This window comes from Brachypodium distachyon, chromosome 2 (assembly GCF_000005505.3).
Source record: "Brachypodium distachyon strain Bd21 chromosome 2, Brachypodium_distachyon_v3.0, whole genome shotgun sequence".
NCBI lineage: Eukaryota > Viridiplantae > Streptophyta > Magnoliopsida > Poales > Poaceae > Brachypodium > Brachypodium distachyon.
The window spans coordinates 51,097,979-51,124,359 of NC_016132.3; the positions used below are offsets into that span (position 1 = coordinate 51,097,979).

The following is a 26,381-nucleotide window of genomic DNA, read 5'->3' on the forward strand; positions in this document are numbered from 1 at the left end:
AGTCCAGCTCAGCCTTGTCATCGGTGGGTCAAATCCAGCCCATGTACTTTACCATGTCCTCTTCCAGGTCTCGCCGAACTCAAGGCACACTCAATCCATTCCTCCATGGGGATCTCCATCGCCGTCCCCTTCCTTCTCCTCCTCCTCCTCCTGATTCCGCCCGCCGCCGCGCACTTCTCCTTCACCTATAACTTCACTGCCGCCGCGGACTCGGCGCCGTCGGGCATCTCCTTCCAGGGCGACGCCTTCTTCAACAAGTTCATCCGCCTCACCCGCGACGAGCGCGTCGGGCCCATCACCAGCAGTGTCGGCCGGGCCTTCTTCTCCCGCCCCGTCCCGCTCTCCGACCCCGTCTCCCGCCGCCCCGCGTCCTTCGCCACCGCCTTCTCCTTCTCCATCGCCGCCCCCGAACCCTCCGCCGCATCCGGCGACGGCCTCGCGTTCTTCCTCTCCCCGTTCCCCTCCGCCCTTCCCAGCAGCTCCGCTGGCGGCCTCCTCGGCCTCTTCAACTCCTCCGCCGGCGGTGGGGGTCGCCACCTCGTCGCCGTCGAGTTCGACACCTACAAGAACGAGTGGGACCCCAGCGACGACCACGTCGGGATCGACATCGGCGGGATCGTCTCCGCCGCAACCGCCAACTGGCCCACCAGCATGAAGGACGGGCGCATGGCGCACGCGCGCGTCGCGTACGACGGCGACGCCAAGAACCTCACCGTGGCGCTCTCCTACGGCGACGCGTCCCCCACGGACGTCCTTTTATGGTACGCCGTCGATTTGAGGGAGCACCTGCCGGACGCCGTGGCAGTCGGATTCTCCGCGGCCACGGGCGAGGCCGCCGAGCTGCACCAGGTGCTGTACTGGGAGTTCACATCCAGCGTCGACCCCAAGGAGGAGACGGTGATGCTGTGGGCGATATTAGGATCGTGCGGATTTCTTGTCGTGCTCGTCGCTGCAGGGGTTGTTTGGTTTGTGAGGCAATGGAGGAAGGCCGGAGAATGCGTCCTCTATGGCGACATCGACGATGCAATGGGGTACGAGGAGCTACCTGATGAATTCGTCATGGACAGCGGACCGAGACGGTTCCGGTACGCCGAATTGGCAGCAGCAACCAACAATTTCTCCGAGGAGAGGAAACTCGGGCAGGGCGGTTTTGGTGCGGTTTACCGGGGGTTCCTGAGGGAGCTTGGCTTGGAGGTGGCCATCAAAAGGGTTTCCAAGGGGTCGACGCAGGGGCGCAAAGAGTATGCGGCTGAGGTGCGCATCATCAGCCAGCTGCGCCACCGCCACTTAGTCCGGCTCGTCGGGTGGTGCCATGAGCAGCGTGGTGACTTCTTGCTTGTGTATGAGCTCATGCCAAATGGCAGCGTCGACCACCACCTGTACGGCAAGGGCGTGCTCCTCACTTGGCCGACGCGGTACGAAATTGCGCTAGGCCTTGCCTCGGCGATGCTCTACCTCCACGAGGAGTGCTTGCAGTGCATCGTGCACCGCGATATCAAGCCAAGCAATGTGATGCTGGATGCCACCTTCGGTGCCAAGCTTGGTGACTTTGGCCTTGCCAAGCTCGTCGAACATGGCAGCCAGCCCTACACTACCGTCCTGGCAGGCACACTGGGCTACTTGGCGCCAGAGTGCGTGATGACAGGCAAGGCGAGCCAGGAGTCAGATGTGTACAGCTTCGGCGTTGTGGCACTGGAAATTGCTTGCGGACGACGGCCAGCAGAGCTTGCCCAGGAACCAAGCAAAGCAAGGTTGGTGCCGTGGGTGTGGGAGCTGTATGGGAAGAAAGCCCTTCTTGAAGCAGCAGACTGGAGGTTAAAGGGGGAGTTCGATGAGAAGCAGATGGAACATCTAATGGTCGTAGGACTATGGTGTTCCCATCCTGACTACACACATAGACCAAGTATCAGGCAGGCCCTAAATGTGCTGAAATTCGAGGCACCATTGCCTGTGCTGGCACCAATGATGCCGGTGCCGACGTTCTTCCCTTTGCCTGATTTGGCTGTTCCGATATCTTTCGGAGGCTCGTTGAGCACAGATGATCCAGGCGTTGGTGAGTGCGTATCAGCAGGGTCTAATGCTGGCACAGGATCGTCAGTGAGATATGGACTCCTGGAGCCATGAGCATGAACATATGGGCGATTGATTATATGAGTTGAGTTTGATCCGTATAGCAGCAACATCTGTTGCGTTGCTGATTCAAATGACAGTATAACAAGAAATTTTGTACTCTTGTGGCGATTTGAGTAATTATATTGTGACAGGGTAGCTTGGTTAGACGACAATCAAAGTGCTATATCAGGTCGCGATCGTAAACACAAAATACCGTTCACATGAAGTAGGTTTCACAACACGGCGACCACATGAGCTTCCCATCGGAAGGGCAACCTCTGCTCAGTATAGACACTGCAGCATATTTGCATTGTTGACAATGATCCCCCAGCTATTTCAATGTCACAGACTTCATATTTGTATATCACAATCCACAATGAGACGCTATCAAACCGAAATGTAACCTCAAAGGGCCAGAACATGAAAAATAAAAGATTACAGGATCACATACACCGGCCAAGCTCCGGTCAGATACTTCTACAACAGCAGATCTCATACCACTCCAAATCAAGCATTCAATAACATCACAATCTCCATGAACTAGCACCAAACTTTAATATGGGTTTCCATATACAACCACACAGCGCAGATGCTCTACGAGCCAAAGAAAAGTTAATGCTGATGAAAACTATGTACAAATATCAAGTTAGCTAAAAACACTTTCCTTTGTTATCTCAATCATAGCTGATCTCAATGACAGTCAAACAGACACTAATGCAGTTGAAAATTTACCATTCCTACTTGCGGTGCGAGAATAATTGGAGGATCTAACAATCACAATGCCACCTTTCAACTACAAAATCCCAGCAGCTGTACAAACGGAAGACACTAGTAACCTCTAGAGGAATTCTATTTGTTACCTCTCCTGACAAACATTTATCTATCACTGACTGGTTACACCATTCCATGAGCAAAATTGTGTTCGATCTCAGGAGGTGATGTTAAACCATGAATAAATAATTCAAGTCATCCACCGTCAACCTAGTCTGACCACCACCAGATTTATCTTCCCCAAATGCAGAAGCAACCATCTCCCGTTTTTTCTCCTGAGATAAATCTACAGCTTAGTAGGCGCATCATGAGACAGTACATTTAAAAATTTATTATAACAAAAGACAAAAGCATATGCTACTCTATATTGAGGATAACTACAACATCTCCAAGAAGGGTTGGAATGATATTTGATATAACTATAACATCTAAGGGAAGGAACTGAAATTATGGTTAGATTAGCACCGTTTTGCAGGGGTAGCCTAGCTGTAATATAGTTGGTACACTAGTAAAATGATAATACTAAGGCCCTGCTTGGAATGTCGTATTTTTTGTGGAAGGGCTAGTATTTTTGAACTTTCCCAAAGTTGAACTAAATACCAGCCCTCCAACTAAAAATGCAACAGTCAAAGCATTGCCTTAAGGTTTTGTTAGGTATTATGGTGAACTATGATCATCCAGCTTTTCCAACCAGCTTTTGCCTACTTTATTGTCTGGCTAATAACTTTTTCCTGCTTTCATGACTAATTGGCTGCCACAGATTATAAAATAAGTCCAGCACAGAACAGTTCAGCGAGTGCAAACTGAGCGTTCAAGCTACAAAAAGGATTTCATCACTGTTATGAGCGGTACTTTTCAACAACTCTTTTGGTGGTTCTTTAACTGCTCAAAGAGTGGCTGGACCAGACCAGCATCCTCCACGTACTTGTAAAAACCTGGCCAGCAATCAAACCAGTGAAGCCACCAATTCAACTGTTCAAAGCGACAATCATTCATCAATTGACCAATCATTGTTGCCAGTTTCTTACAAAAACAGCTGGTTCATACAGGTTTTAACTCTGGCCTGATTGAGAAGATAGTCTTTGAGAGAAACCGGCGCATCTAAGTCGACGATTCACGATCTGGTAATGATATCCTAGCAAAGACGACAGAAGTATAGCAACTGTGTTGACTCTGATGAGGACTACAAATTCAAGTTAAACTAGTTAAACACATGTGTTGCTACGGAGTTAGAAATATGGATTGTATTGGCTGTTTAAATGTGTCCTAATTTTGTGCTAAACAACATCCATCTCATATTACACGTCAAACCAACTATAACACACAGATCATGAAATGTATACCACATAGAATGGGTGGCAATTACTATGATTCGCTAGCAGTCTACAGAGAGTAGTGAGCAGTCTTGGTAGAGTGAACAGACAACCACCAACTCAGATCTTTATATACGAAGTAAAAAATTTACCTGGAGCGCCAGAATACGATCTTCAACAGTATCTTGTACAGTTAGCCTCGATACCGTGACAGGTCGTGTTTGGCCAATACGGTGTGCTCTATCAACAGCTTGGTCCTCTGTGGTAGGATTCCACCAAAGATCAAGCATAAGCACGTGGCATGCAGCAACCATATTCAGACCAAGACTCGCTGCTTTGAGGGACATTATCATAACAGAAACCTGCTGACAGCCAAAATCAGAAAAGAGATTGGCTCTAGAAAGTTGCACATACAAAATATCATAGAATACAAACCTCTGGAACTGTCTTGAAGTCATTGACAGCTCTTTCCCGAGCAGCAACAGACATTGTTCCATCAAGCCTCCGGTACGTCACATGAGAAGCTTTCAAATGAACCTCTAGCAAATCCAGCATTCTGGTCCACTGAGAGAAAACAATGGCCTTCTCTGTGGTCTTGGTGTCAGCATGTTCTGAACTTCCATTGATATTTCCAGAGGTAAGCCCGATTGATTTTTTGCTTTCTTTAATTTGGGAGGAATCTACTTTAGGTAACGAGAGAATAATATCCAGGGCAGCTCTCACTTTTGAAGATGCATAAGATGAATCAGTCCCAGGTTGATTTTCAGTATGTACCATGTCTGTACTGGAATCATTAGACTGGAATTCACAGGGAATTCTGCACAGGGAGGATTCAAGGGTGCCTCGGGAGAATAATGAAGTTGAATTTAGTCGCACTCTGCAATTAGAGACTGGACACATGCTGTCGTCACCAGTAAGTTGCTCCAATATGCATTGGTTGCAAAAAACATGACCGCATATAGTAACGACAGCATCTTCTGGTGCATCCTGTGCAATTTAAGTTGTCAAGAATTAGAAGTGAACTGAGGCAGAATAGCAGGCATGCACCAAACTGGGGTCGAGAAAACTGGGAAACCAAGTTTTGTTTCCTTTCTAGAAAAGAAAAATCATAGCTTTGTCCAAGCCAACGAGCAAAAAATGTAAGTAGTGACAGGTATGTATGCAACCTTAGTGCTCAGGTCTACGCTGACACAATTTTCAGAAATTGCGCTACTTTTGTTATGCCCCTTCCACATGTCAGGGAAAGCAAAGCTCGTGAGTAATACCCCATCAACGCACTAACAATTCTTGTTGCTGCGTTTTGAGTATGTGATAGCTAGATTGCTGTAATTCTATATGCTCATGATACCAAAGAGCAGTCTGTTCAATTGCCCGTAAGAAACTCAAAAACTCCATCAAGTATGTAGCATTACTAGCCAAAATTATTCAAATAAACCATGACAGATCACACTCCGGAGCATGATAGCATAATATCAGAATCAAAAAACATGATGCAGATACGAAGAGTAAGCGCATGTTTGGTTTCCCTCCACACCGTGCCACAATTTCGGGCGACTCATTAATCACTGAATGGAAATTGAAATGCTGCAAAAGTTGGCTAGAAAGTGAGTCTGACATGTGGGGTCAGGGGCTAAGGAAGTGTGGCACGCCACAATTGAGGTTGCAACCAAAAACCTTGCTAACTTGTTTGCCTAAGGTTTGGCAAAGTTACAAATCCAGATGCAAGTAGAAAAGAGGAAAAATCACTTACATTGCAGAGAGCGCAAATTGCAGAACAAGTTTGCAAACAAACCAGCAATTCTTGTTGCCTTTCCATCGGAAGTTTCTTCGCTATCTCCAATGAAGACGCCCAGCTAGACTCATGGCCTTTAACTAGGTAAGGGTGGTCGCATGCCTGCCTGAGCCGTAAAAGCATCAGCAGGATGTTCACGTAGTTTTGCTTAACAGTACCAGCAGCTGCATAGACCTGCAGATAGATTGTTTGCTGAGGCCAGTGAGCATCGGAAAATATATATAGCCTCCTTGAAGCTTATGAATGAAATTACAAACAAGCACCAATATGAACTTGTGAAAGAAATGATTGGTCTAACATGTTTGCATATCATAAATGTTATCTCACTAATATTGTTTATCTCACTAATATTAAGTTATAACCAGGGTGGCTGGCCAGTATAAGCCCAACCTCTAGTCAAATAGATACTCCTGAATGAGATGTTCTATCCATGAAGTACAATATGCCTATATCTTGTGAATAAATAGCAAAAATCCAACGATCAAAGTATTAATAGTAGTGTATCAGGAAGAAGATGATTATTCAACACAGTACCTTGAACTGTTCTCGTGATTCAGCTTCTAGAGCGTTATAAAATGCACGCTCCTCACCAGTGAAGTTCACAGTCTTGAGAGAAATTGTCTTCGGAGGTAGCGAAATGATTGGTTTTCCATCCAGCATTGTCGCTACAATACAGTAGGTCATAACTATGAGATGCAATAGCATAACATAAAGAACATTCCAGCTTCCAACACCAGCTACAAAGTGTAACGACAGGGGAAGTGAAGTGCAACAGGGTGGAGAAAAGATAACCACAAATAAACTACGTTGCTGCAGAGAAAATTGCCAATGAATTCCAGGGTGCCAGATCATAACAACACCGATCAAATTAAAAGCCCGGAGGTACCAATAACATCACACAGTGACGAATATTTCAGAAGTGGTTGGGTATTTGACTAGTCACCATTTTTCTTTTAGCGAACTAGTCGCCCATTCCTTGTGTAAGGCCTAGAAGACCCATTTCAGAACACCAGAAGTAGCAGTGGCCCAATTCTCTTCTCCCTCACAGCCCCCCTACCTAGCATAGTTCGCAGCTTGAGCTGCTGTACCAGTTTGTGGCCACAAAATAACCTATTTGATATCAGCTATTTCTTTTTCTTTTCTGGTTGTTAGGAGATTGGCGACTTGAGCTCCAAGCTGCAGCAATCTCAAACCGAGATCTAGATTGATCAATTGGGATCAGGATTTGATGGCAGTCCCACCAAATCAGGTAGTTATGCAATAGCCAAAAGAAGATTTGGATCATACTCCCTCCGTTTCTAAATACTTGTCACTGTTTTAGTGCAAGTTTGTACTAAAATAGCGACAATTATTTAGGAACGGAGGGAGTACTAGTTATGCTTATTATGCTAAATGACAATTTGATGGCATTCCCTTTTATAGGATCCACCAAAATATTTACATCACTGCTCTGAAGAGACTGGGCATTCAAACTCTTCAACATGTTATCTTTAGCTTAACCTATCATTGATTTTGAACTATATTTGATACTCCCTCCAGCCGGAATTACTTGTCGGAATATTACATGTATCTAGACGCTTTTTACACATAGATACATCCGTATTTGAGCAAATTTGAGACAAGTAATACCGGTCGGAGGGAGTACAACAATTATTTCCACAAATTCTAAGCAATAGTTGTCTGCAACTAAGATGTCAAATGCGATTGAAGTACAATCAATATGACATCTTATTTGCTGGGAGACAACGATATATGACTTTTCTTATATATGAAATATGTACAGGCTGACAGATGGAAACCTCAAATGTTCACTGACCTTTAGTCCGACGTAGCATTACTGTCTTTAAAACAACTTGCAGCTTCTTGTAACCATTAATTGGATTTCTGCTGATTGGCATTTTTATCATGGTACAAAATTGCTTGTATTGACAATATGGTTCATATCTGAGAAATCTGAAATAGCTATAGAGATCATCAACAGCATTCTGTATTGGTGTCCCTGATAAACACCACCTTCTTTTGGCTCGCAAACCCCAGCATGCCCTAGCAACCTGAGTTCGGTAATTTTTAATACTTTGTGCTTCATCAAGAATAACCCTGAACCATGCAACTTTTGCAAGAGGTCTCTCCGGCAAGCTGATCTTCTCTTTTGTGCTAGCCTTTTTGTTTTTCTTAGAAGAGGAAGCCTTCCTCTTTTTGCTGCCTGAAACAGGGGCACCATACCTGTCTGGCTTATCTTCATCATCACTATCAGGACTCGACTGTTTTGGTACCTCCATGCTTACTATTGAATATGTAGTTAGCACAACATCATATTTAGTAAGCTCATTAGGATCCTTCGTACGGTTGCTACCATGGTATATTAGGAAGGACAGATTAGCTTTACTGGTAACTTTGCTCCTCAGTTCTTCCGCCCACTGCCGTAGAACACTTGTTGGGCAAACGACCAGAGTCCCAGCATTTGGCCTTGTCTTAATGCCTACAATATGATTTTCTGTCTTAACTGTAGTGCTCGTTACTTCAGAGCTACATGCATGTGTCCTCTTTTTTAAACAAAGTTCATCAGGGTCGTCATCATCATCGTCAAGAGTAACAGCTTCGCATGGCTCTTGCTTAATGCCAGATGATCCCCGTACTGGTGGTCTTTCTGCCAATATCAGAGATATAGTTGATACAGTCTTACCCAGGCCCTGAAAAACATTGAATGACCTCTATGAGACAATTGCCCACTTTGTGAACAAAAGAGGAGAAATTAACTAGTAAGTCTAGTATACCTGATCATCTGCAAGAATTCCACCGGAGCAGTGTGACCCACTTTTCTCCTTTTGCACCATCCACGACAAAGCAATTTTCTGCCCAAAATAATAATAGCACCAATTACTTACAAGCAGATAACACTATTTTCAGGGAATTGTGGAACATTAACTGCGAGGTGTACCTGATGCCTCAATAAAGGAACTGCTAAAACCCCATCAGGTGGATTAGCCTCAGACTTCGGCTGAGAAATATCCTGGCAAACATCAAGTATGTTATGCATGCTGAAGAGGCAAACAGAGATAACTAGATACCAGAAGAAGAAGAAAAAGAAATTTAAAGTGATGCTACTTTCTCCCAGCCATCACATAAATCCAATGCTCCATTACTTGCTACCTCCGTTCCTAAATTCTTGTCGTCACATAAATATAAAGTGAACTAAACCACAACAAGACTTTAGGAACGGAGGGAGTAGTTTTTATGTCAATGAAGTCTAAGCAAATGCTCTCTAGAGTATGCTTTTAGAAATTTGGATACATAATCACCAGCAATGACCAGTACAAAGATGGCGTAGGCAGCTCAAGAACCACCTAATCAGCATATAGAACTCCATGAAAATAAGTAACTACCCAACTTGAACAGGCAAGTAGCTGTGACAACACATTATCTGCTAATATCTAAATGTTGATACTCAGCACAATTAAATCTTGCATTTCATTGTGCCAAGTGTTGCATACGGAAAACTGTGTTGGGGATTTTGAGTAGCCATTTACATCAATCACGATTCAGAGAATGATTTAATGATTTGTGGAAGCACGTAAGACAAAGTTAGTAATTTTGAAAAGGATGCAACAGAAGAGAGGGATATATGACCTGTAATGCCAGTCGTAGAGTCACTCTTTCATCATGTGGCTTGTACCCCCCAAACCGAGGAAGGATAGGATTTGCAGAAAATGTTTGTTGAAAGTTATGATTCAGTTTTCCCTGGAGTGGCAATTGATGACCAGTAGCAGGATTGCTGCCACGATTACATAAATCCAAATCACGATTGCCATTTATACCCAAGCAATTTCTTGACGAATTCCCCTGAATAAACGAGTTGCCGATTCCATGAATATCATAGTGTTCATGAAAAGATGGAGGCATTTGACCTGTCATGTTCTTATATGGGTGCTGGTGGCTGATAGGCAAGTTCAGAAACTGTTTTGGTGTGCGTCCTAAGTATTTATCAGCATCCTCTGTGGTAGAATTTCTGCTTGAGGGTACTGGAGAAGAGTCGGTGCTAGACTCACTCTTCAAACCAATATACTCAGATTGGTTCTTTTCGCAGGATAACGACTCTGGTGAAGACACATCAGACACATCCATGTAGAGATTATCTGATAAAGATGTATCATCACAACATGGATCCGGAGAGCTCGTCTGCATCGAACTGCTTTCACATATGTTCTGCGGGAATTGTTCCATCTCATAGGTCTGATTGTTTTGTGGGAAATCATGCAGTGATATTTCAGCAGCCATATCAAGAGAACCATACTCTGGTTTAGGACATTCCATATACCCACCCTGCAGATAGACAGCAGATTGTTCCATCTCGTAGGACTGATTGTTTTGTGGGAAATCATGCAGTGATTGTTCCCCCTGTACAGTTAGACAACTGCTGTTGCCATTTTTCATGCTTCCAGTCGCATCACCAATGTTCTCAGTGTAAGAAATCTCAGGTATACCTGCATTATGGCCAAGAGAGAACATGGTCGTTGGTGTGAAATGATTCCCCTCCAGACCAGTATTGTCAAATATTGGACCAGTACCCTCGCTTTTAACTTCACTCAAACCAGATTGTTCTTGGAACTGATTACATGATGAATCTGCAGTAGATATCAAATGAATAATGGTTTCTTTATGCTCAGATGATGCAATCTATATATTGCCAAAGAGAAATTGACATACATGTACTCATTTGTGGCCCCATGCCCTCTAGATGGTTCTCTACTTTGACCTGTGCTTGGTCAAAGTACTGATCCTCTAATTTGACCTGTGTTTGGTCAAAGTGCATTTGCTCTCCAAGATATAAGCCTTTCGAAAGAACTTCGTGTGGAATCATGTTTGCTTCTTCAACAGCATCTATATGGTCTAATGCACCTCTTGGTACATGTTGACTGTCATGATTGTTGTTCCTGCAGTTTGCAGATAAATCTGCAAAAAGAAAACGGTCAAATAAATAGTACATCATAGAGATGGAGAAAAGATTGAGTCCACTTTGAAGTCATTTTTATGTTTCTCACCATTGCAAAGCAAACCATAAGGCATAGCCTCGGAATTATCAGAAGTTCCTTCTCCTTGTTCCATCATTGCTTCCATTTGGCACTGCGGAGGGATTACTTGCGAGTAGTTTGACCATAGCCCCTCATCGTTGAAAATATCTACTCATTCATAAAGAGATAGCTTGATAAAAGATTATGACAAGAAAAGCTAAGAGTCTTGTAATAACATACTATAAATGAGCAGCTCAGCATACCACCATGGCCTTCAAATCCAATTTCTGAACCTGTAGCATCCCCTTGCACCTCAAAGCAACCTTCATTGGCCTGTATTGAATAACAACGATGCACATTTTAATCAGGGAATATGAGACAAAAGACAAAGGAAAAGCAAAATAATATCAACCTCCATAAGATTATCCCATGAGTAACAGTAACATCCTATGCACAAAAACCAGTTACTGAACTGAACAAAACTTGGGCAGCTATGAACACATTCCCAGAAAGAAGGCCTGAGATAGCTTGCCCTGAATATAGATGCACAATTTTGCCAACCATAAACCATGTATACAATGAACATGTTCCGATCAAAGGGAGACACGGATCCGTAAGTACTTGATCTTTCTGTTCTGGTCTCGGCCACATGATCCAATTATCAAGCAAAAAAGATATTGCAATACTGTGGATGAATCAGAAACCCTAGGATGCAACAGCTTAGTGTCCAATTTTGAACCAAACATCATGCACTTGCATGTCAGAAATATACCCTAAAGGCAATCATGGATATGATTATTTTTCCTTAGGTGGCCCCTTACTTGTTTGTAGAACTCTTTGTTTGTCTTAGGTGGCACATTACTTGTTTGTAGAACTCTTTGTTTGTCTTGTCGTGATAATTCTAAACTGGTCCTTGATCGATAGAACATGTGAGAACAGATATGTGCAGACTAACATATGTATTGGCTGATTACCATGTTTCACATGTCATAGATAAAGGTACAAACCAATAATACGAAGACATGTTAGAGAAGTTGACACTGCAAGAATGATGTTTTCTTCATTGTTCCGCAAGTGGGCATGGCTCTTGAGTCTACCATGTACAGAGCATGTTGTGGGGCATAGTCAAACAAGATTAGCTTGGCCCCTTCGAGCAACAGGAGGGAAGTCTCTATGCCTGTTAAGCGGTCAGACCCGAAAATGCATTGTTGTGCCAGTTCTGGTGAAAGAGTTAACAACAAATGGGGATTCTGAGTCACGTGATCAAGAAAGTGTGGTGGAGCAATCCAAGCAAGGATGACACATACTCATGTTGGGTTTGACAAATATCATGAGGCAAAAGGAAATGCATAGGATTGAACATTGTATCGGTCATCCCATTTGACCTTTATGAATATACTTTGGAGAGCTGGCAAACCCTGCTAGGAACCATTATCAACTAGTGGTCGAGTGAGAATACTTGCACCATGTCTAAATGTACATGAACGATTAAGTAGTTGGAACCCAATTCAGAAAGAGATCAGAATTCTCATCATAAACATTATGCTACTATCCAAGTTTTCGCCTCACCACAACCCATCAACTCAGCTGCCGCTAATACCATTAGCTTCCTAGAACCTGATCCCTCACCAGCCACTGCCGTCAGCTGTGGAGGACACAGTACCAACACAGGCCAGGCCAGTGATTCTACACTCTATCATTGGACCCAATGCTGCCGGAGCCTCCTCAAGCCAACCATCTCCACTGACAGTGGCAGCATATAGGATCATTATAGCACACGAGATTGTTTTGAGTGTATGGGTTAAATTTCCAAAAATGGCTATCATTTGGCAACAATATTTAACAAACACATATATGTGATGTTATAACTTAATTGCATCTCACACTCGAACTGAACTTTTAGCATCAACAAGCATGTGTCATCCACTTTGTACCCAAAAAAACAACAAAACTGCTGGCAAAAATGAAAAGTCTGCTTGTCTATGCTTGATCGCGTGGTTCGAAGACATCTGACTCAGAAAGGCACAGCATCTGAGACCCCAAAACATCGTGAATTGCAGATACGACGGGGGGATATGCCAAAAGCTCAAACATGTCCGCTCCCGATGTAATCCAAAACCCTAGCCCACACGTAACCCCCACCCCGAGCAACCCTGCCTACCGAATTGGATCCTACTTGCGCAAAGCATACCGACAGAGGGCTGAAATTAGGGCAAGACCGAGCGGGAAAAGTCACGCACCTCGGGCTCCTGGTCCTCCCCTTCCTCGGCCGGCGCGGGGTCGCTCTCGAGGAAGGCCATGAAGTCGCCGAGGGGCATGGACAGGTTGTCCTCGGGGCCGAAGCCGCCGTCGAAATCCATCGCCGGTTCCTCCGCCATCATCCGCCGACGCGCGATTCGATCATGCAATTCGCCGCGGAAGCCTCTGCTTTTTCTCCGCCGGGCAGGAAAAAAGAAAGCCCTCTCGTTTTTAATCGCTGGGGGGTCGGGCGGCTGCGGTGCGGCGGGCTAAGAAGATGCCATCCGCGTCGAAGAGCGGAGGAGAAAGAAGGCAAGGGGAAATTTTTTGTTCCGGGTTGGGGATTTTAAAAGCGAAAGAAAGGGTCGGCGTAGAGGGGGTTTGGGAATGCCGAATAGAAACCGGAATCGGGTTTGTGGGGCCCGGCTCGGGGTCAGTAATTTCGTGGCATGTGCACCACGCGGCGGGGTCGCGGGACGGTTGGTTGGTTGGCCAGTCGTGGAGTCCTGGACTCGGGGGAGGTGGTGACCGGCTCGGGTTTGGGATTCCGGGGGCGGAGAGCACGAGAGCCGTGGATCGGCGGACCCCGTGCAGATGGCACGGCTTTTTGCAGAAGAGCCCCGGGAGCCCGTGGATTTCTTTCTCCCTCCGAAGAAACGATGGCATTGGGGTTGCGCTGCGATTGTTGCCTCCTTGCCTCCTTGGGAAATGGAAAACAGCGGTACTCCTGCAGAAAACTCTTTCTATGCAACGACGATCGAGAGGATTACAATCTTGGAGTTATTTTCTCTGTGGATGAATTTTGAAATCCCTCTTTTACAGCTTGTACAAGATTTTATCCTTGTACCGTTGTGATTTGTACAAGATTTTCTCTTTGGATGGATCATGTGTTGCATAGCCAATAGCCAATGTAGTACTCCCTCCGTCCCAAATTAAGTGTCGAAATATTACATGAATTTAGACGTTTTTTAGGTATGGCTACATTCATATTTGGAAAAATTTGAATCACTTTTAGTATGCAACGGAGGGAGTATATGTTTGACCAGTGTGTTCAAATTGGTGTTGCACAATGAGTTTCGTCCCACGGCAAAAAATAATTTTGAGCGTCCACTCCATCTAACCTTTTGAATGCTCTTGTACCACATCAGGTGGGATGCATTTTTAGTAAAACCAGATGATGCCCCCAAGTTGCCGCAGAATCGTGTTAATACAAATGCATAGATAAAAATTTAAAATTATTTAAAACTAATTGGAAAAAGAAAAGGTCTTCTTGTTTTACATTTTTACAAAAATGTGACAGAAGGATGTATAAAAAGAGAAAAAAATCCCAAAAAAAAGACATGATTGAATTCATGAGGCGGCATGTTTTGAATTGATAGATTAATGCAAATTTGTTGGTAAATACATGCATGACTTGATGAGGTGGCAAAGTTTGCATGACAATGTGGCGGGCCCGTTGGAGTGGCATGCTTGCATGTTAAGAGAAAATATGCAGTAGGAAAATGCGAATGAATACATGCATTTCTTGAGAGAAAAAAAAACATGCATAATTTAACGAGGACATGGTTTGCATGACATGCAGTGTAGTGGGCCATTCGAAACTCAATTGTTCTTCTAACGACATGACTCTACCAAGGAGCTAGATTTTAAGTTTGATTTTGTTTATCATGTGAGTAGACAATGTAACAGGGCAGCCTATAGGCTGTAGATCAAATGAGCATGTGTCTGGCGTCATGTAGTGTAATGGATCCTAGTATCTTGTGCGGGACATTATTCCTAATGAACTCTATGTTCTCGATCAATGAAACGACAACCGTTATCCTTATCCATTACAGTATTCTCCCTGAAAATTGCTCATACAAATTACAATATGTTTAGAAAATAAAAGGACAAATTGTTATCCCATGAGATTATCTTCGTGTCAGAATAAAGACCTATTTTTTTTGTTATAATGAATTGCATTCTTGGGGACCTGTGATGTCAAGCTAATCTGTGTTGGAGACTAGGAGTGTTGGACCACATATGAAGTCGAAACAATTAAGCGAAACTAGTGGTTTCCTATTCCATCACAGGCGGGGAGCGCAATGCTGTGGTCTGACGCTACCGATTCTAACTAGGGGAGCAGTTAGAAGGGGTTGCGGATTCGGCGGAAGTTGTTGGGTTTAATTGCTCTCCGATTCTACGTCGCTGCAGGTTGGTAGAGTACCACGGGATATCATCGGAGCCAAGTCCCCGCTCAAGCAAAGTCCAAAGACAAGGCATGCCATGTTCACGGTACTTTGCTCTTCACACTGCCAAATTGCCGTACGCCGGTACTTCTGTGGTAACTCGTTACCGCATTGTCCTATCGTACTGTCTGATGTTCATTCAAGATGGAAATGCAGAGAACACGGCAGCTCTGCCACATTGGCGTGTTTACATTTCACTTCCGGTTTTCTTTCTTGGAGAGCCCGCAACCAGGACGCGACATTGGCGTGTGTATATGGTGCTTTTTTTGTTTATCTGAAACCTGAGAAAGCAACAGATAATGCGTCGGTTTGTACCATTTTCCCCCTCTAGTCCATTTCCTCTGGAAGAGGGACGACCCATGACTACGCTGACAAAGACACAAATGCTTGTTTGGGGGTTCACTGGCGCTGTAAAGAACTGGCAATATCATCGCCGGCAGCGGAGAAGCGCGCAAGCGGCCGAAACTGCTGCCCAAATTCCCAGACAGTTCGCGGCATCGAGGCTTCATTCGATGGACAAAGTCACAGAGCCGCGTCAACAGCAGGCACGCACCGACACGGCAACACATTAACGCCGAGTAAAATCACGAGCGTTTTCTTTCTCCACGGCTGCAAGCAAAGCAAAGCATCTTCCAGACTTCAACACGCTCAGTGTAGAGTCAGGCCTCTCCCACGCTAGCTCGGCACCCTAGGAGAAAACCCGACGTGACACCGTGGTTAATGCGAAAAACGTAGAAGCCGGTTCTTGTGTTGAAGACGGTCCTTGTCCCATGCCCCAACGCACACATTAATTCAAATCGATCCCGTGCGGCCGGCGCGGCAATTTTTCTTTTTGCTCTGTTTCTCCCCCAATGCAACCAGCAACAGCTCGTCTCGCCCTCCTGGCCGCACCACGCCCTTTCCATCTCCGTCGGCGGCGCGGCGCATCTCCGTACTGCAGCCTTCCAATCTGCAGTTCCGTTGACGTCCCCGGTCCATCAACGCCGGTCCCCTAGCCATCTCAGCCGCGGCCAACAACTCCACCCCGGCCAAATTTCAATGGAAAGCAGTAGGGAGAAGAAGGCTCCAGGGCAGTACCGTTTGGTTTGGCTGATCCCAGTCGCTCCTCCGCCAACAAGGGTAGTACAATCCTCAGCGCTAGCACAATCCCATGATTTATGTGTTAATCACCATGTTTGTGTGGTCAAGAAAATGCAGGCATGCAGCTCTAATCAGGGGGGAATCATGGAAAATATATTCCGTTTTGGCATTGCTTGTGTGTTCTAGAAGAAGCAGCTAATAACAAAAGAATGCAATCTGTCGGTTGGTTCTCTGAAATCGATTGTTGCTAGAAGATGTGCGCAGCAAATTGTTAATTTTGTTTGGTGGCTAGTACTTGTAGTACTGAATTTTTGGGTGAGTTGAGGTCGAGCGTGGTGTGGTTTTGGAGCAGGTTCAGCAGTCACAAGGTAGCTTGTTTCGTCAGTTCAAGTAGCATGACAATTTCTGCATTGCCCAAACTCAACTCAAAAGGGAATTCAGTTTTGCGTTCAATTCATAATTTCGGTTCAGTTTATAATTTCAGTTTACAGATTTGTACTCCAAAATATATTTTGGTATATTTTTATGATAACTTATTACCACTATTTTTATGAGCGTCTTCAGATTTAAGTTCATGTACTGGTTTCATGTCACAAATAGGCCACAATGTTGAGGTGCAAGTATTAATCTCAAATATAATTAATTGCAATCCCACAAGAAACAACCGACAACACTTTAAGAAACAATGCATTGGAGATATTATCTTTTAGCATTTATTGTGAGGCAAGTTTTTAGCATTTATTGTGAGGCAAGAGATGATGCATTGGAAGTGGCCTCTTCAGACCTAGACCTCGATTCGCAGATGCCAGTCATCATCTTTGTTTTCTTTCTCTATGCTGCACTTGTCTCGCTGCCGGCAACCGCCGGGCGCCGGCTAGTTAAATGTTGCCCGGGGAATCGTGAGATCGTGTCAGTTTTGCTGGAAATATCGTCAGTCTAGTGCAAACAAAACAAAGGACATGCTTACGGCTTACCCTTTTTTCTGAGAGAGAGAGAGATGAATGCTTACGGCTTACCGTGGCGATTCCCGAAGAATTCGTGATTTTTGTGTGTAAATTGTATGAGTCTAGGGGCCACATTGAGGGCCCGGCTGTATTTCAGCGTGGTGACCTAAGAGCAACTCTAACCGTTACCGAACCGGAGCGATTTTACATAACCGAGTTTGGATCAAATGATTCGGTACCGTTGGACTTTTGGCGGAACTGATATCAAATACGAAAACCGAACAACATAGAAATTTGAAACTTCACGCGCAAATCATATAAATACGGGGCTAGTTCTTCATGATTTCACATCGCAAATCATCGGAATTCGTCATTCGTCCACATACTTAAATTCTACTACATCTACTAGTTCAACATTTATCAAAAGTTAGCCAAATTAGAGGAGCAAACACACAAAAAGAAAATTGCTCCTCGCCGGCCACGCCGGCTTCAGGTCCACTCGTCGGAATGCTTACTTACTCATCGTCCGCAAGGACGATGACTGGGCGAGCTGCCGTCACCTGAGGCGCGGGAGCCGCGTTGGAGAGGTCGTAGGCCGCCGTGAGCATCCTCTCCTCTGTGGCGAGGCGGCATGCATCGTTTTCGACGATGGAGTGCTTCGATGCCTCCTTCATGTGCGTGATGTCCTCAGGGTTGAACCCCGCCTCCGAAGCTTCATCCGCCTCTGCCGCATCCTCCTCACCCTCCGCATCTGCCTCCCCAACCGCAACAGCCGGCGCCTCCCCGACTATCTCCACCGACGAATCGAAGGAGGAAGAAGAGGAGGGCGAACCCAACCGGAGCCAGTCACTCGCCGGCGAGGAGTCGACAACGCTCGAGCTCCTCTCCCTGGTGGCGGTAAAGCTGATGCGGCGGTCCCAATCCCCTCCCCGGTGGGCGCTGCGACCGGCCCACCTCACGCAAATGCGGGCTCCACCCCCCCCCCCCCTCCCAATGGCCGGCTGCAGACTGGCGGCGCCGGGCTTCTTCCTCGACGATGGTGTCCTAGCCGTCGCTAGGGTTGCCGCGGCCATAGGGACCGACGGCCAGACGCACACGGCGAGCGACGAAGGAGATCGGGGGCCGCATTTTGCCTAAGAGGGGGGTGTTGGCGGCGGCGGAAATGGAGGTGCTGGCGGCGCCGGCGACAGAGGGGGGGCGGTGTATTGCGGCGGAGGGTGAAAGGGCATTTCTCTCCTAAGTGGTTTTGGTGGTGATGACAACATGTTGTGTATCTAATCGTGTGTCAAGTATTTTAGATTTCGTAAAGAAATTGGCACAAGACGTTGATGTGGACCCTCAAGATGCTATGAAGCGTAGCGGTGTTAGCGGATTTTTCGTTTTGATTTGAGTCGTAGGACATCCGTACGATAAAGAGGGAATCCACAAGGGAAGGTAATGGGTGAATCAATTTCACGTACACAACTACACAATTTGCACCCACTAAAAAGCCTACCCCAAAAAGTGAGAGAGAAGAACTAAACTCAGCATTTTTTGTTCTGCCTGCAGTCCAGGTGGAGGAAGTTCCGGCCGGAACTTCTGCTCCAACCTCCGGTCGCTCTCTGTTAGGATCAGCGGAAAATGCGGAACTTTCGGTAATATGCTGAACTTCCGTTTGACCAGAAGTTCCGGCCTGTCTCTACGCAGTGCATAACGACTCGATTTTAGGAACCCCATATATATACCCCTTCGTCCCCAATGAGCTAGCTGACCGTTTCAACAGCCAAGAACAGCCTCTCTCACCCAAGAACACAAAAAGCTCAAATCTCCAAGATCTCCCTCCCTAGCCACTCTCACCTCTTGATTCTTTGAGGATTGGAGGAGAAGATCTTGCTCTAGGGTTTCACCAAGTCAAAAAGTTAATTCCCCTTGTTTTCTTTATGGATTTCGTTTCTCTTGGGTTGTTGGGAACCCTAGACGGAAGCGGTCACCACAAGCTCTCCCTTGGTGTATGAGGAGCTTGAGGCTTGGGTTGGGAGCCTTCTATTGAATTGTGGAGTTTGCCCCAGTCAAGTTTGTAAGGATTCGGCATTCGCCCTCAAGGAAGCCATTAGTGGAAGTCACCTCGCCTTTGTGGTGTTGTGAGAGCTCAACCCACCTTTGTGGTGTGGTGAGTTGAAGAATAGAGTGAGCCTTCGTGGCGTCTCTACCTTTGTGGTAGAGCACTCCTTGAAACGGAGACGTACACCGATCCCAATAGGTGGAACTCCTGTGAAATCTTCGTCTCCACGTGTGGTATCATTTCCCCTTTACATTCTTGCTATATACATTGTTGCTTCGGCTATTGCATTTCATTCTAGGGTTGAATTCACTTTAGTGTATCTAGAAAACCCTCAGATTAAGTGTTTATATCTTTCAAGAAAAGAAAAAGAAAAACTAAAATTTGTTAGTCTCCTATTCACCCCCCCCCCTCTAGTCGCCATACCGATCTTTCAGAGGGGAGTTTGGATAGCTAACTGAAAAGCCCCCTCCGAACCCTACATATACTGCGCAGAAGCGAAGCTATCCGGTGACCCGAATTAGGTGTTCGGTAAACGGCAGCATCTGGTTTGGCCCATTTTTCGGCCCAAAACTGAAAATCAAGTTCAATTCGCTAGACTTGCTCTAAAAGCCCACTCCACTGCAATTGAAGGGCCGCAAATACAGCCCAAGTCTAAGGCTTCCCGAATTATGATTTCTACCGCACTGGATGGCCAAGATGAACAAGGCTGCGTTTCTTCTGAGAGAAAAACCACGGCATATTGGTTTCGTACTTTGGTATCACAATTTCTGGGTCTCGTATAAGAGCATCACCAGAGACTACCTAATTGTGAGCCCTTAAATCTTGTTATGGGGACTCCCTAGTATAGATTCCCTCTCCAAATTTGTTATCTGCCCATCAGACTACCTAAATCTCAACCCCTATAATTCATTCATCCATATTTTATTCATATGCTTCAACCGTTTTTGTAAAAAAAATCTATATTTCAAACTACTTGGCTTGAAATTATATATTTGAAACGCTTATAATTTAAATCGAATAGTTTTTTTTATAGTCATTTAAGTACATAAACTATAATATTATAATTTAATTATCAAATGGCTACAACGGCTATATTCTCAACGGCTATATTTCCGACGGCTATATTTTCAAACGGCTATATTCTCAACGGTTATATATCCAACGGATATATTTCTTGGTCTACATATATGTGGAGCTCTAAAGCCATTGTCCATTCACTCTCCACCACATCTCTCAGCCTCCTCTCACAAAAATGAGTCGTAGCTTACTTTGGAAATACGTGAGTTCGTCGTCGTCGTCGTGGTGGTCGTCGTCGTCGGAGGAGGAGGAGCATGAAGACGACGGCCGTGAACTAATGGTTGCTACGGTGGCAATAGTTCTCGACGTGAACACGCGGTTCAATGCTCGACGCCGTTGCGGTTCAGTGCCGGGTCGTCAGGTAATTAACCGTGATACGGTAGGTGGGCATGCTAGATTATTCGAAGACTATTTCGCGCAGCATCCTGTCTATGGCCCCTCGTATTTTCGCCGAAGGTAAGCAATGCGTACATATGGTTTTTACTTGCATTTATATTGTTCCTCTAGTGTTCAACTATTTACCTTTGTTTTCATAGGTTTCGAATGTCTCGGCCGTTGTTTTTTCGCATAGTGAAAGCTGTGCGGGAACACGATAGCTATTTTGTGCAGATAAGAAATGTTGTTGGAAAACTTGGGTTATCATCTCTTCAAAAGGCTACCGCAGTGATCCGAATGTTGACTTATGGTGTAGCAGCGGATGCTACAGATGAGTACATTCGGATTGGAGGAAGTACTGCTTTGAAAAGTATGAAAGCATTTGTTAGAGCTATTGTTGAAGTTTTCGGAGATGGGTATTTTAGATCTCCAAATGAAGCCGATACCGCTAGATTGCTTGCAATTGGAGAGAGCAGAGGGTTCCCTGGAATGCTAGGGAGCATCGACTGCATGCATTGGGGGTGGAAAAATTGCCCTTCATCATGGCAATGTATGTATACTGGCCATGTGCATGAGCCCTCAAACATTCTAGAAGCTGTTGCTTCACAAGATCTTTGGATTTGGCATGCCTTCTTTGGTTTACCTGGCTCTCTTAATGACATCAATGTTCTTCACCGTTCCCCGATCTTCGCAAGGCTAGCAGAAGGGCAAGCTCCAGAAATTAATTTTACAGTAAATGGTAACAATTATACAATGGGGTACTACCTTGCCGATGACATATACCCGCAGTGGGCAACACCCTCTCCACTAGGGCAGAAGAATAAATATTTTGCAAAATGTCAAAAAACACATAGGAAGGATGTGGAACGAGCATTTGGAGTGCTTCAAGATCGTTTTGCAATTGTTCGTGGACCAACAAGACTGTGGGATCAAGAAGTACTCCATGATATCATCACAGCTTGTGTCATCATGCATAACATGATAGTTGAAGATGAGCGAGATGAAGGTCCACAAGACTACAATTACGACAACATGGGAGAAAAGGTTATTCCCTCTCATGCACAGACGGCTAAATTCTCAAACTTCATTCAAAATCATCTTGACATCCGAAACGCACAAGTCCACTCTCAACTAAAGGATGACCTGGTTGAGCACCTATGGCAAATTTATGGGGCAATGTAGTGTGCAATGTCGTATGTAGTTAGAGTTATGATCTAAGTCGGAAACGTTTTATCCCGAAGAAGGTTACCCTGCCGACTTGATCTATTTAGCATGTACTATTTTTACATCATGGAGGGGTGTAATATATATTATGTATGGTATTGTATGCAACTACTTTAACGAATTATGCCATACTCAAATAGTTAATACAACAACATAGTCCATACTCAAATATTTAATACAACAACATAGTCCATACTCAAATAGTTAATACAACAACATACTCAAATTGATCTTTTAGATCGTCGGTCAATGATATCACGCCGCAGCATCTTGTAGTATTCTTTTTGGTCATCATCCAATGAACTAAGATCTTGTTTATGATCTCCATTTCCATCTTGCTTTCCTCAAATTCATACTTCCTTTGCTCGATTGCAAGTGCTCCAACATAACACTTTTCCTTTGATGCCTCTCTTGCATCCTCTCTTGCTTGTCTTGCCGTTTCTCTTGCCATCTCTCTTTCTTGTCTTGCCGTTTCTCTTGCCATCTCCATCTCTGTCCTCTTTGAGAACACAACATCCAAAGCCATCACAACATTACTATCTTCTAAAGAGGTAACATTTTTCCCTCGATGTTGCCGTTCTTTCTTCGCCTTCTTCCCAATACGTCTCTTCATGTGATCCGCTTTGACCGGAGATCTAGCTTCAAAGTCATTAAGATGGATCGCGTTGGCTTCTTGAGTAGACATACTTGGACTTGCATTGGAGCTTGACTTCTGCTTTTTATTACTTTGAGATGACCTATCAACTTGGGCTAACCACTTTTGTTCGAAACGCAACATGTTCCAACAATGCATTAGCACAACCCTTTATTAGTCTTATCTTGTGACTTGAACAATTTGAGAGCATCAACAATCTGCACAAGTGAACATGTCTTATTATATTTGCACCTAACATATGAATATACAATGAAAATAAACAACTAGGTGAACTACCTTATTGTCTTGCTCTGTCTTCCCGCTTTCGCGCCTATGCATAATTTGCTCGTAACATCCACAAAACCTGCCCACTTGTTCTTTCACAGTAGACCAACGATGCGATAAGGAATTGACATTGCGATCACTTCCTTCTGGCTTGTGGGATTCATACTCCTCATGAATCCTATTCCAATAAGTGGCATTCTTTTGCTCAGTACCTACTATTGGATCCATACAAGCATGCAACCATGCAGCCACCAAAACTTCATCTTCTCTATCAGTGAAATTTCCTTTCCTCTTGTTATTTGCTTTCACTGGAGGAGTAGAAACTTCAGCATGCATGAAGCGACTGCCCCCGTACAGGGTTCGATCTCTGTGCTTACTGTGCTAGTCCCTGGATCGACTCGCTAGCACACACAGTTTCAAGATGTAATATCAAGATACAAAGGTCAAAAGTATATTACATCGTATTGACCCAGAATTAAATAGTACCTTACATATTGCATAACCTCATGGGTTAGCTCAAGAGAGAATAAAATCTTGCAGCGGAAGGCAGAAGATACAGAAGTCCCATAACAACTCCACAGCCGAAACATCTTGGAATGTAAACTCACAACCCTAGCAATTCGTACCTCACTCTTCACCTGGTTCACCTGCAACATTTAAACGTTGCAGCCAGTAGGGGGTCAATACATTGAATGTTTTGGCAAGTTCACCAAAGGGTTATAACAGATCCTATCAAGTATATGCATTATTTGGCAAGGTAGGGGTTTTGGCTATTTGCATAAAAGTATCAATGTTTCATCCTATCATTTTCAACAAATAGTTTTATCACTATTGTACACGGGATAGAAACACCCATGCTCCTATTATCCTAGAGCACATTGAGTAGATACATCAATTGCTCCTACCCTGTTGAAACCATTCATTTTATTTAAGAAATTGGAATGAGTGAGACCTTCCTTACAGCCCTCAAATCTAGTTGCTCATAATTGTCCGTAACCGGGGACACGGCTAAGTACTTAGTTTGACACTCTCGACAGGTTGTACACATTCCCCACAAGAAATCGACGTGTTAATCCCTTTTTGTCCTCAGGGTAGAGTAGTAACGGCATCGATTACAGGAATTTTCAGACCATAATCACCCATACCACCTGAGGGACCTACGTTCCCACCTACACGGCTACATCTGCACAATCCCTCGGATCCAGGATCATATGTCTTACTCCATCCAGCCAGAGCCCATATTAGCATGTGGTTGTACTGGAAGCTACTAAACAGGAAACTAGTGCAGTCTCTGAATCCCCAGGTGGCATTCCACATTTGCGACGCAAGCGCTCCCCGAATCCACGGAATAGACGTCCATGGACGATCCGTCTCCGAATCCACGGAGACTCGACTCAGAGGGACCCATAGAAATGGACCTGACGTCGCATAACATCTCAATGCTCCACCCAGGATGATTCGTTGGGGTTGTTTTGCCAAGTTTCTAAAATGCTCCACATCATCTGATTCATGGTAGTTGAGATTCCCTCCCACGTATAATAACATAGCATAGCATGTCAACTACTTGCGATGGCAATTGGTGGAAATGAAACGGCAGGGGAAATCTACACTACTAGGAATTCATAACTAGCAAAAATACAATAAAAGTCCTATCCATGCAACTAATAAAAACGCTTAGTGCATAGTAAAATAATAGGCGAATGATCAAAGTGAACTTGCCTTTGTCACAGTAGTTTGATATACACTCTTCACAACACACACGTTGCTCTTCGGATAATCTAAACGAAGGAAACATACACTCATATAAACACACAATCCAATACAAGGTAAATATGCCATGATGCGATGCAAGCATGTGACATGATTTGGTTTATTTTATTTGGGTGATCAATCAGATCATAAATCTGGTCCAAAGTATTAGCAATTAAAATTAGTGCACTCGGTTAAAAACAAAAGCAAAACAAGGGATTGAAACTCCAAATTTAAGGTTTTATTGGCATCAGCCAATTAATTCAATTCAAATATTTTATTTCTCTGTCCCAATGGACAGAGGGTAAAGAAACAAATTTTTGGGCACTGGTTTCAATTAAAAAGGATTTCTAAATAATTAGTTATGAATTATCTGTCATTAAACCCTATTCTGTAATATGAATGTGGTTAAGTTATTCAAATTTAAATTTAAACCGTGCCAAAAGATTCTACAGGTCAAGAACTTTCCAGAAAGGTAAAATTTGTCAAATTTGGCCAAAAGGTTTAAAAGTTATAAGCATTTGAAGTTCTAGGGGCTTTTCTGCAAAACTGCCATTTAATTTAAACCGGGGTTAAAAATTATATTTTCTTTTTCTATTATAGTGCCACGTGTCATGCTCTGATTGGTCGGTACCGGTTCACTTAAAATTATAAAACGATCTACTCTCGGCCGTTGGCCGAGATCCAACGGCCACTAGGGGGTCAGGCTCACCTCCGGGGACCCTAGGGTTCCGGCGAGGGAGCTCTTGCGGCGGCACGGTGCGGCCGGGGCGGCGGGCGTCGCTCCGGTGGTCTCCGGTCGTCGGGGAGGAGGGGGGCTGGGGCGGCGCGTCGTGGCGGAGACGGTGACGCGCTCGGCGTGGCGAGCCGGGGTCAGAGATGACGCCTAGTACGATGATGGCCTTCGGCGCCACGGTCCGGACTCCGGCGAGCTTGGGCGGCTGACATCCTGGCACTACGGTGCATCAATAGAATAACGGATCGCGTCAAAAGAACGGCAACGCGGAGGGGAAGAGGAAACACCAAGAAGAGGCGGAGCTCACGCTTCGGTTCGCCGACAGCGAAGGAAAACGCGGCGGCAGCAGGGGCGGTCTCCGGCGAGAAATAGCGGCGGCCTGGCGGCATAATCGGGAGAGGAAAGAGGGGGGAAAAGTAGAGGGAGGATGCGGCTTATAAGAACGAGCTTGGAAGGTTACGGGGAGCACGGGGGAGACGGCGCGGCGAGGATTTGGCCGGGGATGGCGGCGCGGACGCGGCGGCAGCGTGACACGCGGGGTTTCCGTTCGGGGAAGACGGACCTGACAGGCGAGCCCCGCCTATCAGCGTCTCACGGCAGCGGGAGTGGCGCGGGGCTGCGGCCTGGTGGGCTGACTCGGCGCGGGCGAGGTAAGCGGGCCGGTTCGGCCCAAAACGGCCAAGCCGGTTCGTTTCTCCCCTTTTTTTTCCTTTTTTCCTTTTCCTTTTTCTTTTTCTGTTTTTCCTTTGAAACTTTTGATTTTGGACTCCAAA

General features: G+C 45.1%; 3 protein-coding genes and 1 long non-coding RNA gene across 5 annotated transcripts; 3 read left to right on the top strand and 1 right to left on the bottom strand.

Annotated features, from left to right (window-relative positions):
- Window positions 1-2,285, top strand: LOC100843866 (L-type lectin-domain containing receptor kinase IX.1). The gene has a single exon (XM_010234129.3). It carries the CDS (start codon window positions 106-108, stop codon window positions 2,122-2,124), a length of 2,019 nt encoding a protein of 672 aa, XP_010232431.1. The 5' UTR covers window positions 1-105; the 3' UTR covers window positions 2,125-2,285.
- Window positions 2,286-2,587: 302 nt separating this feature from the next.
- LOC100844166 (helicase-like transcription factor CHR28) lies at window positions 2,588-13,565 on the bottom strand. 2 transcript variants are annotated; one of them, XM_024458458.1, is made up of 13 exons: window positions 13,238-13,565; window positions 11,261-11,330; window positions 11,028-11,165; window positions 10,693-10,938; window positions 9,616-10,610; window positions 8,927-8,998; window positions 8,763-8,840; window positions 7,805-8,678; window positions 6,523-6,725; window positions 5,947-6,162; window positions 4,632-5,183; window positions 4,349-4,558; window positions 2,588-3,158 (listed from the first exon to the last, which is right to left on the bottom strand). In XM_024458458.1, exons 1-13 carry the CDS (start codon window positions 13,376-13,378, stop codon window positions 3,054-3,056), a joined length of 3,900 nt encoding a protein of 1,299 aa, XP_024314226.1. In that variant the 5' UTR covers window positions 13,379-13,565; the 3' UTR covers window positions 2,588-3,053. The 2 variants fall into 2 exon arrangements, with proteins under 2 accessions (XP_024314226.1, XP_014754585.1); XM_014899099.2 differs by having other exon boundaries at window positions 6,523-6,653; window positions 13,238-13,564.
- Window positions 13,566-16,137: 2,572 nt separating this feature from the next.
- LOC112270985 lies at window positions 16,138-17,003 on the top strand. Its single transcript, XR_002963725.1, has 2 exons — window positions 16,138-16,582; window positions 16,661-17,003. It is a non-coding gene; the product is annotated as an uncharacterized LOC112270985 (long non-coding RNA).
- A 3,879-nt stretch (window positions 17,004-20,882) lies between these two features.
- Window positions 20,883-22,162, top strand: LOC106866087. Its single transcript, XM_024458856.1, has 3 exons — window positions 20,883-21,061; window positions 21,142-21,471; window positions 21,676-22,162. The coding sequence occupies exons 1-3, from the start codon at window positions 20,883-20,885 to the stop codon at window positions 22,160-22,162; spliced, it is 996 nt and encodes a 331-aa protein (XP_024314624.1).
- The last annotated feature ends 4,219 nt before the right edge of the window (window positions 22,163-26,381 follow it).